This window comes from Haliotis rubra, unplaced genomic scaffold (genome assembly GCF_003918875.1).
Source record: "Haliotis rubra isolate DU_JTF1 unplaced genomic scaffold, ASM391887v1 Scf1584, whole genome shotgun sequence".
In the NCBI taxonomy this organism is placed as follows: Eukaryota; Metazoa; Mollusca; class Gastropoda; order Lepetellida; family Haliotidae; genus Haliotis; species Haliotis rubra.
Window position 1 is genome coordinate 52687 of NW_025765541.1, and position 17428 is coordinate 70114.

Genomic DNA, 17428 nt, shown 5'->3' on the forward strand with positions numbered 1-17428 from the left:
CGATTATTTGTTTTTGTTGCACCTGGTGCAAGTAAGTTAACATTTCCTAAATCAAGCCCGGCTGAGATTTTTAATAGTGGAAGTTATATAAACTAACCTTTGATAGGTGTCCAACCTGTTTGCCCGTGATGAACTGGATGAGATCACCCAAGAACTGATATCTGTGATGAAGAAAGATCAGCCTCGGCGACCTCCCACCCAGGAGAACCTGTATGATTATTTCATATCTAGAGCCAGAAACAATCTACATACAGTGCTCTGTTTCTCACCAGTAAGTCATTTACTCCATGTGATTTCCAGGTAAAAACTGGTCATCTGCAATCAATGCTAATACAAAACACATGGATCAGATGGTCAGGCTTGGTGACTTCTTGGACTGTGTGTCATCTTACGTCGATCTTATTTGAATCATTGCACGCAATACTAAAGCCTGGTTTGTCGTACCCAGACTGATTTTTTTCTAAGTGGATGCTGTTATATAGCTGGAACACTGCTGATTGCTGACCTCTACTTTGAAGGTCCTTCTTGAAAAACGTTTTGTAGTGTCCATCTTGAAAAGTTGAAATGTCAGAAGTATGTGTTACTCAATATCATACTACCCTTAGATTACCTACTCGGTGTATACTTAGTAGATGTTGTAGTAAACAGACTATTTTTGTTTGTGCTTCAAACCTGCCGCCGCCATATGGCTGGAATATTGCTGAGTGCGGCGTAAAACTAAACTCATTCATTCATTCAAACCTGCCAGACCTACAAATTATAGCACTTTAATATCTATTAAGGTATTAAGGTGTTATTATAGTAAATTTAGGAGTATATTATTTTAAGGTCATTATTTTTGTTATAAATGGCATGTAAATGTAATTGTAAAGACCTGAAAAAAACTTGTAAAAGGCAGTGTAAACCAGTGCTCGATATGTGTTTAAACCATGTGTAGGTTGGTGAGAAGTTTCGCAACAGAGCCCTGAAGTTCCCTGGTCTGATATCTGGATGTACAATGGACTGGTTCAGCAAGTGGCCTCGGGATGCCCTTGTGGCTGTGTCTGGCCACTTCCTCAACACCTTCCCCATGGAGACGTCTGAGGACGTCAAGAAGCAGGTGGTGGACACTATGGGAGTCGTTCATGACAACGTTGCTTCAGTCTGTGTGGAATACTTCCAGAGGTGAGAGGGGTTGGGATATATCTTTCAAATAAAGTTTTAGCTTGTCCTGCTGGAAGTCCTTGTTTGCTACCCAACTGGACAAATTTGGGAAGCATGTTTTTAGTTTTCCCCATTGACATAATTCAAGATTCAAGATTCAGCACTAAACAAACATCATGCAGTCATCTTTCTCACTCACTTTATGCCATTTATAGTTTTATTCTGTTCAGAGATAAGAACATTAGCTGCACTCTATTGCAATGTTGATACCATCAATCTCCAACTATGATATAGATCTAGAGTAAGTACTAGCTTACCACAAAGATGTAGATGTAAGTGACAGATTCCTTGTCCCAGCATGGGAGACTTATCATTATGAGAGTTCTGCATGAGTCACTGAATTTTCTGGTCCCTTCTTGAATATTTACAGGCTACTGGCCCATAGCTGGTGATTAAACAAGAAACAAAGTTAACACTAACGTGTATATTTACATAGGTATCGGAGACAGTCACATGTAACGCCCAAATCGTACCTGTCCTTCCTGGATGGGTATAAGAATGTGTACAAGGAGAAACATTCAATCATTGGTGAGATGGCCAGCAGAATGAATACAGGACTGTCCAAGCTGATTGAGGCCAGTGAGTCTGTCGACAAACTCAGCAAGGAGCTAGTCGTCAAGGAGAAAGAACTGGAATTGGCCAACAAGAAGGCAGACAAGGTAACATGATTGTCTCAAGACCATCTCCAAACATAAGTTTGTTGCCTTCAAAATCAATGCTAGTCTAAACATCTAATCTGTGATCAAGATGGGTATAAATTAGTACTTTACGATTCACCCTTGAATTCTGTGAATCATGAATTCCATTTGTAAATCAGATTCACTAGAATTGAATATATTTTTATTTTTTTATGAAAGTGTGTTTTGTACTTGAACTTAACTATTACTTATAAGAGTAAGATCCGGTTTTTTGGCATCAAGGTGTTGGAAGAGGTGACAGTGAGTGCACAGGCTGCTGAGAAAGTCAAGGCTTCAGTGCAGAAGGTCAAGGACAAAGCGCAGAAGATTGTAGATGAGATTAATACCGAGAAATCGTTTGCTGAGGAGAAGCTGGAGGCAGCCAAACCTGCCCTGAAGGAGGCTGAGGTGGCACTGCAGGTGAGTGGGAAAACTGGGCGAATGAAAACCAGTATTCCAGTTGGTTCCTCTTGATCTAAACTGGGTGAGAACTGGGTCAAAACACCAGTAAAACTGTCACTGTCCATGAGCGAAGGTGAAGAAGTGAGTGAGTGAGTGAGTTTAGTTTACGCCCGACTCAGCAATATTCCAGCTATTGGCGGCGGTCTGTAAATAATCGAGTCTGGACCAGACAATCTAAACTGGTCTAGCATCGAGAACTGACATGTGTCAACCAAGTCAGCTTAAACTGACCACCATCCCGTTAGTCGCCTCTTACGACAAGATAGTCGCCTTTTTATGGCAAGCACATGGGTTGCTGAAGACCTATTCTACCCCGGATCTTCACGGGTCAAGGTGAAGATTGAGGGAAATACACCACTGAAAGGATACTAAACACGATATCAAAACTTAAGTCAACGGGGGTTTCTAGCCAAAGTATACGACAGAATAATGCGTCCAATAAAATGTGAAAAGCAGGCGTAGAAAGAGGTGAATGGTTTTGTATACAGCCAAGCAAGGAGCAGCATTATTCAAGCAGCAGTATACTTCAGGGTACCAGCTAGACACACGAAAGCCCCATGACATTTTATAATGCGCAAAGTGTACAGCGAATCAGGTCTATATACACTTGCATCCAGACTTATAAAATTGGTCAGTGTATGTTCCATACAAGTGGGATATTTGAGGTTACTAGGGTGCCTTCAGGAATCCAGTGACTCTTGCATTTTAAACAATTTCTTTAGAGGAGATAGTTTTTCATTTAGAATGTATTCCACCTTTACAAGTATTCACCTTTTGTGACTTTATTTGTATTTTCATTTTAAATATTGAGCACAGATTGTACAAAACACATCTGAAAAATAACTGGGGAAAAATAAGGACGAAAGAAAAACATTATTCAGTGATATCAAGAAACTTCTTGGGCATATATTATGCAATTTTCTCTTATTTATTTGCCCTGATGTGAATTTGTTTTGTGCCTCCCAACCCACAGACAATCAAGCCATCTGATATATCTACCGTGAAGAAACTTGGAAAGCCTCCTCATCTGATCATGAGGATCATGGACTGTGTGCTCATCCTGTTTGGGAAGAGGCTTGATATTGTACAACCAGATCCAGAGAGACCTTGTCCTAAGCCGTCATGGAGCGAGTCTCTCAAGGTACTTCACATCATGCTCATGAAAACCTTGAACAAAGTTTGTTTGTTACTTAAATTCAGCAATATTCCCGCTATGTTATGGTCGTGTGTAAATTATCAAGTCAGACGAGAGCATTGATTGAGATCACAATTTGTGCAGTTGTGAAATCATGACTTGCAATCAACTAAATCACCAAGAGTGACCACCCAGCCTATCGTACTTTTGTTCCTGGGAAATGTACTCTTTTGTAATCCTCATGAGACGTTGACCAGTTTGAATTACAGAATTCCATCACTATAAATGTATGATCAAGATTTGATTCTTTACCTGCCGTCCTATAGCTGAAATATTGTTGAGTATAAATTGGTCTCTCTTTTTCCGTAGATCTTATTGTAAAGTTATGTGTTTTTATTAGGTGAGCTAAAGAGGCCATATGGAAATTACTAGACACAATATAATGGCTATTCTCTCTGCAATGGTGTTATGAATAGTTTTTGACTGTCTTGTTATCCATTCATAATCAGTTGTAGTTATCTTTGCAGGTGATGTATTGAACATATAATTCAGTCATCATTAGTGAGTGAGTTTAGTTTTACGTCGCACTCAGCAATATTCCAGCTATATGGCAGCCAGTCATCATTAAGCCCTTTGAGTCTACTAGCCTAATTACATTATTTACTTTTGATATGGGAATGGAGATCATCCTTCTGTCCATATCTCAATGGAGACAAATTATATTTTAACTATTCAAGTTAGAAAAATACAATTTTACTCACTGATGTTGCTAGTCGCAAGCTCAAACTGAGTTTATAAATTCGTGTCATAAATTGATTCCTGGTATTTACAGAGGTTAAATATAAAAGTGTTTGCTAGCTTTGCAAAATGAGTAAGTGTCATTAACTTGTGAGGTGAGAAAAAAGTTGATAACTTGAATACTGATGGATAGATTACAGTTACCTCTTAAAGAGGTCATGACAGTAAAACCATTTAATCATCAAAAACTGCAGTAATCACCTAGCTGGGGTAGAACTTGGTTTCTAGAGAGAAACCTTCAACAATTACAACAATTTCACATAAAAGTGAGTAGAAAACTCCAACATGAACGTCATGCGGTCATTGTTGGACCATGCAGAGGGTACAGGTTTTAATACATTTAATACACCTAATTATTTGATTACTTTGGTAGAGTTCATGGAATTCCATATTGAACATGTATGTAGTATGCATATGTAAGCTGCATTAAACTGCTCCAGGATTAATGGCAGTTACTATTTACAGCACTAAAAATATATGAGGCAGTTAACTTCCTCTTTCTGGATGTTACGTAACATTGTGTTATAACAAATCTGTATTTCATATGAACACAAAGTATATTTACTGACAATTCATTCATGAACAAAAGGACATATCGACATGAGATGCTGAAAGAACCCAAAGCCGAACTACAAAGTTAACATATGGCAAATGGAAGGTTACACTCAAAGGGCTATGTCAGTGCAGGCTCTGTTATTTGTTGCTAGAATATTTTGTTTGTTGTTTAATTAATGTCACACTCCACAATATTCCAGCAAGGTGATGTCAGTCTGTAAATAACTGAATCCAGACCAGACAACCAACAATCCAGTGACAGACTTATGTATATGATGTCATCATTTAATCCCCATGTGGGAATGGAACAAACACACAAGGGGATCTTGTAAACTGCCCAAAGTAAATCAAGTCAAAAACATTGGTGTCTGGCCATTTTACTTGTCATATCTGTTAGGTTGAGAACTAAAGATTTAGACAATCCCATTATTCAAATAATGTGGCAGTTATTCTGAAGGACTCCCCGTATTTCCCAAACACTCATGTTTACAAAAAGATCAGGTTGGATCAGAAATGTGATTAATCAATATTAGGAAGGTAAAAAAAATATTTCGAGACATAATTCTCAACAAAAATGGATGTATTTCGACTGAATGTAATTTTTAGGTAGGTTATAGGAACAGAAGTTAAATGTGATGATAAACTTTATTTGTCAAATGTGACATAGTCGGACATTTGTTTCTCATAAATTTAACTGGTATTGATTGAATTTAAACAAAACTGAACTTATATAAATAATATTAGGGATGGCGTGGAAGGTAAGTGGTTATAATTTTTGCTCATGACACCTAAGCCTTGGTATTATTCCCCACATGGTTACAATGTTGGAAGCCTATTTCTGGTGTCCTGTGCTGTAATATTGCAGGAATGTCACTAACAATTTTAGTACTACTGTATGCACTACTCCTACTTGGCAAGCATTATTTAATGACACAATTTGAGACAAATACAGCTCTTAGATCTGTTGTGACATCAAATATCTGTAATGATTGTTAATAACCTACCTTGTTTGGAGGTCTATGTTTGTATTATATGTTTACAATCTGCATCTATTAACACTTTCATGGAAAAGAATGCCCTTATTGTTAAGAAAGCATTGTGGTATTGCTGAAAGGAATATAAAGCCAAAATACTTTTTTCATTCACTGCCTTTGAAATTCCCAATATTTCACCTGAGCTACAGAGCCACATGGCTTTATGTTTCATAGAATACATCTGAAAATAAATGTTCTGTTGTTTGCAGTTAATGAGTGGATCAGGTTTTCTGACCAGCTTGCAGACCTTTGTTAAAGACACCATCACAGGCGAGACTGTAGAGTTGTTGCAGCCGTATTTGACAATGGAAGACTATGCTTTAGAGACAGCTAAGAAAGTGTGCAGCAATGTGGCTGGTCTGTTGTCCTGGACTACAGCTATGGCTTTCTTCTATGGTATCAACAAGGAAGTTTTGCCACTGAAGGTGGGTTTTTCACAAGCAGTGGAGCTGAACTTTGGCCACAACACAAATCTAGATAAATATCTTTTTCTTGTTTGGTTGTGTATGTTCAAGTTTTAAATGTTATGTTTGTTTCAGGCTAACCTGGCCAAGCAGGCAGGTCGGTTAGATATTGCCACAAAAGAGCTGGACAATGCCCAAGCACAGCTGGATGAAAAGCAGAAGGAATTGGATGTGGTGCAGGCACTGTATGATTCAGCCATGAAAGAAAAACAGGTAACATAACAAAGTTTCCAGTTTTCTTCATTACCGCTGCAGTCAGTGAAGCAAAGTGAAATGACTCATTGAACCTCTACCTCTTCATTAGGCCTGTTCTTATAACAAAGTGGCTGTAATCGTCGTCGTAAACATCCAGGCAGGTGAACTGCTAACTTGTAAGATCGTCCTGACAGGGCACTGATGACCTGAAAAATACTTTCGTGAAACTGTATCTCATAGATAAGAACCCCTTCCAGAGACTGCTTTTTTTGGTCCTCAAAATTCAGCTTATCTATGGGAATATACGGTAAGCAACCAGATCGTAATGTCATATATCGGTTCATACCATATTTGATTGAGCCACCTGCTCCAATAAGTTCAATCCGAATAGCATGGTGAATATAAAGTGTTGTCATACTTGAGCTATATTAAAATTGCCGCATTTGTAAGTGAAATAATCCATTTTCAGGGTGGCTAAGTTACAAGAGGTTTGTTGCTATCAAGTTTAATTTAGGTTATTTAAGCTTCTTCTTATAGATTTTGCGATAACCAATCGATTAGAAGTTTGTTTTGTCATAAGTTTTTAGAAAACACTAGCTTGGTAGTTAAAAGGCCAGATAATTGCAAACAATATCAAGTATACCAAACCAGCGTTTGAAATAACCACCGGCCCGGAGGCCCAGCGCCGGTTGTTATTGTATCGAGCAGGCAGTTTCAAATATTTGCAGGCCCTTGTGACCTTCAGTAAATTATCTGTCAGGATTTTTTTCGACTGGAATCTTTCCCATATTTGTTTCTTTATTAACGTTCAGGAATCCATGATCCATCATGTTACAATAACTTACAGTTTCACTTCCTGGTATTTCAGCGCTTTACGTGTAGGAATGTCAACAACAGTCTTTAACAAATAAAAACTTCTCTGTGTGCAATAGGTTTTCGCTAATTAATTTTGTAGAAACACTGTTAAACTGAGTACAATGTAGTCTGTTTTATTTTATTTTTTGGGGTTTGACTGTTAAAAACTTGGCCTGCAGATTTCATTCAGGGCCTGTAGATTTTAAAGCCTGCAGGTGGCAGCAAGCCCTGATGGCCAACTGGCAAATTAAAGTATTGCAAACACTGTACCAAACTGATTAAAATATGAACATGGATAGGTGTATTGCCTTCAGATATACATTTGAGTTTGACAACCATATCCTAATTACACAAGAAACTACTTGAGTGGAATGAATTACTAGTCCCACGGATACCTAAATATCAATATTTTCTCTTTTGGGTAAGAACTGGATCATACGTTATTCAGTAACTGAATTATATTGCTGCAGTATTTCTGGTTTTATTTTGCCATGGCTGTCATTTTGTAACTATTTCAAAAGTACAAAGAATTTTGTATGAGTTTGAGTTCTAAAGACATCCAGAAGTCCATGAATGATATGTCGATGTACATATATAGATACTTGGGGAATCCATAATCAAAGACAAAGTTTATGTGTGTACTATAGTTTCTTGTGTTCAGTGCACACTCTATTTTCCAAAACACATACCTCTGCAGAGAGGGGTGTGTGCATTATACAAACAAACAAAGGATATTACCGAAAACATTCAGCCATCAGTGGGAGTTTGTTACCACCATGTCCTACTCTAACTCCTATAGAGAGACTCAACTGATAACTGAGATTGCACTTAACCAGTAATTATTGACAAGTAATGATATAACCTACTGTATGAGTAAAAAATGTTTTTAAAATGTATTTTATACCTGTACAAATAGCACTCTGCTTGTTATTATTGACTAGTAATATATTACATCAGTGGACAATTTAAAAATATGTATGGGTTGGTTTTTTTGGAGTTGAACGTAAATGTCAGAATTACAGTTTTAAAACGATACTATATTGAATCTGAATGGTTAATGATGTTATTTGTTGTTGGAATATAGGAACTGATGGATGATGCGGAGTCATGTCGAAGGAGAATGGTTGCAGCCTCAACTCTTATTGGAGGTCTTGGAGGAGAAAAGACCAGATGGACATCTCAAAGCAAAGAGTTCAAGGCTCAAATTGACAGGCAAGTCACTTGTATAGAGTTAGAATGTTTGAATAGAATTAAAAAGTAGAGGTGTCCATGTTCTATCCCTAATATTAGTAGCTAAAGGTTTTTGTTCTCAAGGTTCTAAGTACTTCAGCATTCAGAAACTCAAGGACCCCTTAATTTGAACATTGAATACGAAACTACTTTGCCTTTAGTCTTATTTTGAAGTGGCAGGCAGTATTATAAGTACAGAGGTTATTCAAACTAGAAAAATGCCAGAATTCAATCTTGGTCAGTGACAAGTGTTTTACAAAGTGCTTGAAAAGTGCTTCCATGACTGAACACTAACACAAATCTGAGATAGTACTGTTTCCTTGAAGATTTTACTATAGTCCGTTTGGCTCAAAAGCGGACCGATGAACTGCAATCTAACTCAAAAGCTAATAAACATATAATACTAAATGAAACGCTGATCATAATCAAAACATCAGACCAACTCTGTGATTTGTTTGCAGAATTTATGTCCTAAAATTAAAAAGTTGTTTAACAAACTATCATTAAAATTTTGACACAGTTCACTATTTGTTACGAGGGAGGAGTGCAGAGAAAGGGGCAGCCATATTTTATGTTTTTTAGTTTTTGAGTTAGATTGCAATTCATCGGTCAGCTTTTGAGCTAAATGGACTATACTTACTAATTATTTAGTTATAAAAGTGATAACATTTGAGTTCAGTGTCCTTTTAGACCAAACATAAGGTGCGGAAGTAAGTATTTTGTTGTAACATAATTTACTCAAATATAACTGAAAAACAAGAAATGATGCTAACCAATTAATTTTCGTGATTTGTAGGTTGTGAATTATGATTTCTACAACTGATTTCCAACTTTTGTCAGGTTACGTGTTTGCCAAACCATTAATAAAATCTTAGAAGCTTGACAACTTGAACTGCCGTGAACTGATGCAGGGGATATAGGTTTTGCCTATGTTTTACGGACAAGTTGGTTTTTTTATAACCAGAATGGGTATAAAAGTCTTTGCCAAATACTTTCGAATCTACTAGTCTGAACCTATATTTGGCCATGAATTGAGTAGATGGTAGTCTTATCAAGTAACTTTGAGCAAAACTAAAAAAATGTCTGAAAGGAATTGACATATTTCACATCAAGTTTTTGAAAGGCATTTAGAAGTTTAGAACATGAATACATGACACGTGGGGTGTGTTGATGTAGAAAGATAACAACATAGTAATTATGTTGTTATCTTTGTACATCAAGACACCCCACCCCCACTCTTGGATTTGTCATTACAATACATTGTTATCTTTGTGCATTAATCCAATCTAATTGGCTTTGTAATTATATTGTTATCTTTGTACATTCTCCCTCCTTGCATTGTGTAAACATGTTTTAATCTAGATACATATTCACTCTTTGTACTGAGTCTGCATTCACCTGATGAAGGAGAGAGAATTAGCTCTGAAACATTGTGTAAAGAATAAAAAAGAAGTTGTATCCATAAAACGTGTCATGTATTCATATTTGACATCACTGGTGAGTGATGACATGTTTAGGTATGGATTACGACGGCAAAATATTGTATGAGCAAATTACAACTTTATTTCAAAGCAATAGTTATTCATGGTATTATCAACGTAACATTTTTCATATCGATAATCATTCATAATTCTTCTTGTCAATGACATTTCCGATTATCAACCTTCTTAGCCAGCACAAACCATGACTATCAGTTTTCATTCCACATTCTCCATTTAGTCCATTAAGGCATCTTGTAAAACAGTACAGAAATCCTAAAACATGGACAGATTTAACACCTACAGTTATTTCACATATGAATATAACTAGCACTTGCATGTCCCTGGGAGAGTTTGCTTGATGATATACCTAATGCTAATTAATATATCTGTTCATAACCTGTTCTTTCAGACTTGTCGGGGATGTGGTTCTGTGCACAGGCTTTCTTTCCTACTCAGGGCCATTCAACCAAGAATTCCGCACCAAACTGCTGACCAACTGGCAGAAAGAGATGTACAAGAGGAAGATTCCATTCACTCACGACTTGAATGTCACCTCCATGCTGGTTGACACCGCTACTGTAAGTACAGCTATATAACGTCTTTATTGTATTTACATCACGTTTGGATCTTTGTATCTACAGCATGTATATATCCAACCTACAGCACGTCTGTATCCCATCTAAATCACAGCTGACACTCTATATATTTAGGGGATAACTACAGTGATTTTGAAGCCTATAAAAATCAGTAGGACAAATGTCCTGAGTGGGTGTCTGGCTATAGGCCATTGACCTAAAGCTCTTTTTGACATTTTTTAAATCCCAATGCCATCATATAACTAAATTGTTAATGACATTTAATGTTGCAACTTGGACTCTAGATATACAGCAAAATTAAAAGATCAAATCCCACTGTTGATAAATATGAAATTTATTTTTCTAATATTTTTCAAATAATACAACTACAACTTAAATAAATTGAATTTTTAATGAAAATGCAAGCATTTATAATGTCCAGAAATATCACAAATGAAGCAAAAACTATGGCGATTTTTTTCCATTTGTGACATGTCATAACATCCCCGTGCCTTTTTCTTTTTCAGAAAATTATTATATAAAGATTTCTTAAATAATATGTATGGTTGCCTATTTCCTAATATCAGTGGCTTTCCGCTCGGTAAAATGACACAACAACGGAAAATACCTCCGTTTTCGAAGCTTCGTATGCATAACATGCGAGGCGAATCGTTTGATGGCGGGTATCGTTCAAAAGCTCTGAACATCAACAATATCACTATACCTTTGCTGAGAGTATTTTCACAGTTGTAAGAAGCGATTTTATTGGATAAAGATTGGTTTCTAATGACGCTTTTTCGCCACAGTCTGCTATAAGGGTCATGATTGGTCAAAATCAGACACGTGACATAAGGCAGCCAATCATATTACGGCAATCGATACCGTCCTCGTAAATGAAAACTTTTAGATTTAGATGAAAGTTTTGGGTAAAATGATGCTATTCTGAACATATTAAGCACGAAATCGCTATCTATACGTAAATTATGGAACTTATTGGACGTATCGTGCTAGGTTATGACCTGTGACAAAAATGCTTCATGCATATATTTTCGCATTAAACATCGTATCCAAGCGTGAAGATTGAGGCGGCGAAAGCCGAGATGTCACTTGTCAGTGACTTGACTTACATTACATGATCGCACAAAAAGATGGAAATAGTAATTTTATATGTACGTTTGACAACTTTTATGAATGCTATTGTTGATTTTATTCATTAGTTTATTCAATTTGTTTAATGATTTCCACGAAAAATTGTTACATGGGGGTGGGGTCGGGAAACCCCGTTTCTGATTGTCCAGTGCTTAAAATAGCAGCCAATCGCGCAATCCATTACATGTACATTTGGCAGCTTATTTTGATAAAAAATGGATGCGTAAATTATACATACACGCCGCGGAAACATGATCAAGATTTCGTGGTTAGCTTTTGATGAATTTGTAAATGATAATGTTCGTAATTTATTAGGTCCAATATGTGAAAATAACATCGAAATTATCGATCGGCCCGACTGTCCTAATTAATAAGAAAGTAGTCGGTCATTTGAAAATGTTATCGGACTATGACCGAAGGCCGATGACAATCTGAAACCCTGAACTATATAACCACCGGTATACGTCCCCAATTCGTCAAACACAGTACAGTTATCCCCATTCTAATTCAACTCGTTTTACGCTGTTTTTTCGTGAAAGAAATTCATTATTTAAACCAGGTCAAAGTTCCTCTAGGTCAAAGGTTAATCATATCACTCCTTGAACTTACACCATCGCCAGAAAAAGTAGTTCCCTTTTCAAACTACACAGGTTTATTATGTGCACACAGACTAAATCTAACATTGATGAATTGATCATAGTATTATAGATAAAATGGCCGAAATTATGATGAAACCGCCCTCTAGTTACAGAAATGAGCGACCGGCTGATTCCTCAACTACGGGCCATTATCAATTCTGTTGTCAAATGACTTCACGCTCCATAATGACGTCATAATCTTGTTTCATGATCTAACAGTAATGGGTCAACAGCCCGTTGCGAGTAAGTTGTTTGAACTTAAATTTAAATTTATGATACTGTTTTGTCTTTTTTAACATAAATTCCACCCAGACGATCTCTGTAGTGTGGCGGGGGCGGTTGAGGATGCGCCCTATACAGCAAGCTTTGGCTCGGCTGTGGGCTCACACGGAGGATCTGGAGCGCAGTCTCACAGTCCCCGAGTGGTTGACACCTCACCTTCAGTGGTGGACAAATGTCGGGAATCTCACCAGGGGGATCCCCTTGGAAATCCCGACGCCAGCTCTCACAGTTCAGACCGATGCGTCCCTCACGGGCTGGGGGGGTGTTGTGGGCAGTCTGTCGGCGTCTGGACTCTGGTCCGAAGCCGAAGCCCGCCTTCACATCAGCGTGTTGGAACTGAGAGCTGTGCGGTTGGTTTTCGCGCTTCAGAGAGCATGTCCGTGGCCAGGTAGTCCGTCTTCAGTTGGACAACCAGGCGGCCATGTTGTACATCCTGAAGCAGGGCGACACGGTGTCCCCAGCGCTCCCTCCGGAGGCGTGGGACTTTCTCCTCTGGTGCGACCAGTGCGACTGTCAGGTACTCCCTGTTTATCTCCGGGGCTGGAACGCGTCGCGAGCAGATGTGCTCTCTCGCCCGGATCCTGGCCCGCTGCAATGGATGCTCGACAGGCAGATTTTCAGAGTAATCTCCCCGGTTATGCAGATTCGTTCCAGGTGGATCTGTTTGCGTCGGCGGGACGCATCAGACACCCGTGTTCTGCTCGAATACCCGGACCCAGGGCGTTGGCTGCCAGCGCCTTCCTGCTGGATTGGACGGGCAAAGTGCTCTGGGCGTTCCCACCGTTACCACTCATTCCCCGTGTCCTTTCACAGCTGTCCACCCAGCCAGCTCGGCTGCTTGTGCTACTGGCACCGCTTTAGGCCGTCACAGAGCTGGTTTCGGTAATTCTGAGGTTTCTGGCTCAGCCTCCTGTTCTATTACCTTTCACGACCCGGACATTCTCACTCAGAGCGGGCCCACCCAAATCCACAGTTCAGTGGGTGGCTTGGCCTCTGTCAGGTCTAGCCTCGAGGCACGAAATTCCTGCAGCAGTTGCAGACACAATTCTGGCCGGCCGGGATTCGACAAACGTTCAGTGCGAGGATAGGTGGTCCCGCTATGCGTGCTGGTGTTCAGATAGGGGATTGCAGATCCCTTTTCTGCGGATTTAGTCCAGTATTGGAGTTTTGCAAGCTTCGTTTGGAAGAAGGCCTGGCGGCCGACCATTCGTGGCTACTCCACCGCTATTTCCACTTTTCACACCCCTGTCGATGGTGCTCTTCTGGGGCAGCACCCTCGTCACAGCGCTTTCTTGCTGGCGGCGGAACGATTCGACCTGCTCTCAGGCGAACCAGTCCACCTTGGGATTAGTCAATGCGTGCTCGATTGGCTGTCCTACTTTCTCACACCTATCGGCTATTTCCATTCAGTTGTTAACTTGGGCGGCTGTTTTCTGGTGGCGGTAACATCTGGGCGTAGGGTCGGGATTTACATGCTATGTCGTCCGACCGGCTGACTGTGTTTCACACTGATCGTGTCAGCATTAAGCCTCCCAGATACTTACCGACCGAAGGTCGATCGCTTTCCATGTGACAGCTCCTATCGAACTTCCTCTTACCCAGCCTTCCACATCGGGGACCACTCCTACGAGCACTCACCCGTTGGATGTCCGTAAGGCGCTCAAAGTCTATATCAAAGCGAAGCGCGGGGAATGCCGGTACCCGGGTACCCAGCTGTTCTGTTACGGTGGTGGGAAGGCTGGTCTGCCAGCGAGCAAGCAGACTTTGTCTCGCTGGCTGGTTTCGCGGTATTTGTGCGGCTTATCAGGCTAAGGGCAAGCCTCCCCTGAGGGGTTGAAGGCTCACTTCGGTCAGGGCAGTAGCCGCATCAAAAGCTTTTGCATCGGCACTCCCCATTGAAGAGATCTGCTCTGCCGCTATTTGGAGCCGGCCAAGCACGTTTATACGGCATTACCAGCTCGATACACATTCCCGTAATCGTGCGAGCTTTTGGCGTTCTGTTCTCCAGTGGACAGTGTCCTGCCACCCTGACCGAGTGAGTCTTGGTTTATTGGTTTGTTTATTGACGCTGCTGTACAATAATTGCGTATTATTGACATGTCTGCTACTGTGAGTTAAACTACCCCCTTTCGATTCTCTCAGGAGTAATTAGTCGATTGTGAGCGGTATTGACATTCCTCCCTACGGTGCTCACTAATCGACACTAGGTGGGTGGGGTTTTGTTGACATTCGTACATGTGCGATTGCCTATGCTAAACGTATGGAGGTCGTCTTTGAGCACAAATCCTCCCTGTCAGTTCCCCTCCCATAATGCCTCTCGCGGAAGCGCAACTGGGACAAGTGACAGGTGAGTGTTATGGCGTCTGTTCAATTTTTTTCCATGATACGATCGCTATATTTTGTGTGTGCTTGGACAGAATTCCCTCCTCCCTGGCCTCCGGTCTTTGGGAGTCTGTGTTTATGCATAATATTACCCCAAGGGCGATCTCTGTGAAGAAGAATTAACCAAACCTGAAGGGTTTTCAATTCTTCAAGAGAGTAGATCTTTGGGTAGGGCCTCCCACCTCCCGCAATTCTTTTCACTGATATATTCAGCAGAAGGAATGATGATACGGGTCTAGGAGCTTACCCAGTTGGTGCGCATGCGTAACGGGAGGTAACTCCGTGAGGTAGGGGCCGTATAATAAATAAAAGAGTTTATTTATTGTACAATCTTTTTATTCAAAAAACATTGATACAACTGTCACAGGACATTTTCAGCTTGGAAAATGCTTAATATGTACTCCAAGGACGACTCTCTTCGAAGAATTGAAAACCTCTTCAGGTTTGGTTAAGTTTGTTCAAACTTGCCTCTGTTCACCCAGCAGAAAATGGGTACCTGGTGGGATAAGTCATGTGACTACTAACCTTCTAGCACCTCACAGGCAGCTTGGGTTATACAGGGTAATACTAATCAGATTGTTTGGGCGCTTTGAGCGTGCCCCTCTGTGGTGCAGAATTAACACATTACAAATGCCCTTATTATTTACAACAAGATGTAAGGGATGTTTGTGATTATATGTATAAGAAACTTTGTCTAAATTTCAATTTGGTATCAGTTGTTGTCTAAATAACAGTTTTAATTAGGTAATAGAGATGAAATATAGCCGTGAAATATCATGCCCCAGACAAATAGTTACCACTACAAAACTATATTGATTTTTGGTGGAACAAAATACTCCTGAATATTCTTTTTTCAGATTGGAGAGTGGAATATCCAGGGTTTGCCCAATGATGACCTGTCAGTACAGAACGGCATCATCACAACAAAGGCCACCCGCTACCCACTGCTGATTGATCCACAGGGACAGGGCAAGAGCTGGATCAAAAACAGGGAGAAAGATCATGACCTGCAGGCAAGTTCAGCTGTAGCAAGACAAGCAGTGGTTTCTTCTGTTTTCCTGAGTTGTTTTCACATTCCACTTCCTGGCATTGTAACTCAGTATGAACCTCACTGACCTATGTTCAGCATGAAAATTCTTGAAAGACTGGATTTTTGCACAAACCACTCCAGAAAAAGAACACAAGTTGTGTACCGCTTTAGACAGTATTGCTTTAATTGGTGATTGGATGTGTAATTGAAAGTGAACGATTTCTTAGATGTATAGCCTCAAAGGGATTTTGGATTGGAATTGGTCCCCAAAACCTATACTTTTCAAAAGAGATGATTGGACCCATACATGGTCAGACTTTCTTGATAGTTTGTCAGAACAACAAATTGTGTGGCCAGGAATATATTATTTACAGACTGCAGCCATTTAGCTGGATAGTTAGGACAAATCTAGGGACATGATCAGGTTGATCCAACCGAGGATTATAGATTTCTGTGTTACTCAAGGGATGCAACTTTGTGCAGCGGATCAGAGACAACAAAGTTGACTGGACCATCCATGGTCTCCATTGTCCCTCTCATCTGCAGTCCAGTGTTCATGCTGCTAATAATTTTCTTTGTTTCTTCATTACTAAACTAAAGGGCACATAAAGTATTTACAATATGAAATGCAGCCACAACGTATATATTTTCCAGTTAATTTTTGTTTTAAACACAATGAAATCAATATGTTGCTCAGACTGATTACTCCTACAGGTGACGTCCCTCAATCACAAATATTTCCGAACTCATTTAGAAGATGCACTGTCCTTGGGGCGACCTCTGTTGTTGGAGGATGTGGAGGAAGACCTTGACCCTGCCCTAGATAATGTTCTTGAGAAGAACTTCATCAAATCTGGATCTACTTTCAAGGTATGTCCACACATAGGAAGCATTTTGTGTGACATGTTAACTAAATGTAAATGTTTAATAAGTATGACATTTATTTTAAATTGATTTTCTACTTGAGGCCATTAACATGACAATCTGACAATCGTAAGGATGTATGAAAGACAAATTACAAGAGTAAGGTATTGAATTTAAAACATGAAATGTCTTAAAGAGGCTATACCCTTATACTTATCAGTTCATGTTGTAATAGTTTATTGTGCTGAGCATCAGATGATTAAAGCATCTGACCTCACTAAAAGTACAACCTATAGGCTGCATAGTCAGTTGCACATGTATACTATTTAGTAGCCCCGGAGAGAGGTGAGGTGAGAAGGTTTAATGTCCTATTCAAGATTATTTGCACTTTTAAAGCGAAGCACTTCATGGTGCAAGCT

At 39.7% G+C, this 17428-nt stretch overlaps 1 protein-coding gene across 1 annotated transcript in view; it reads left to right on the forward strand.

The window, feature by feature from the left end:
* The window catches only part of LOC124271198 (dynein axonemal heavy chain 8-like), a gene marked incomplete at its 5' end in the record, with an annotated part of 107967 nt that overhangs the window by 51871 nt on the left and 38668 nt on the right, over positions 1–17428 (forward strand). Inside the window, 11 exon segments of the mRNA XM_046706279.1 lie at positions 107–271; positions 938–1164; positions 1640–1862; positions 2124–2300; positions 3316–3483; positions 6074–6289; positions 6404–6541; positions 8463–8590; positions 10499–10667; positions 15973–16128; positions 16860–17015. Of these exon segments, the coding sequence (XP_046562235.1) occupies positions 107–271; positions 938–1164; positions 1640–1862; positions 2124–2300; positions 3316–3483; positions 6074–6289; positions 6404–6541; positions 8463–8590; positions 10499–10667; positions 15973–16128; positions 16860–17015 (1923 nt within the window).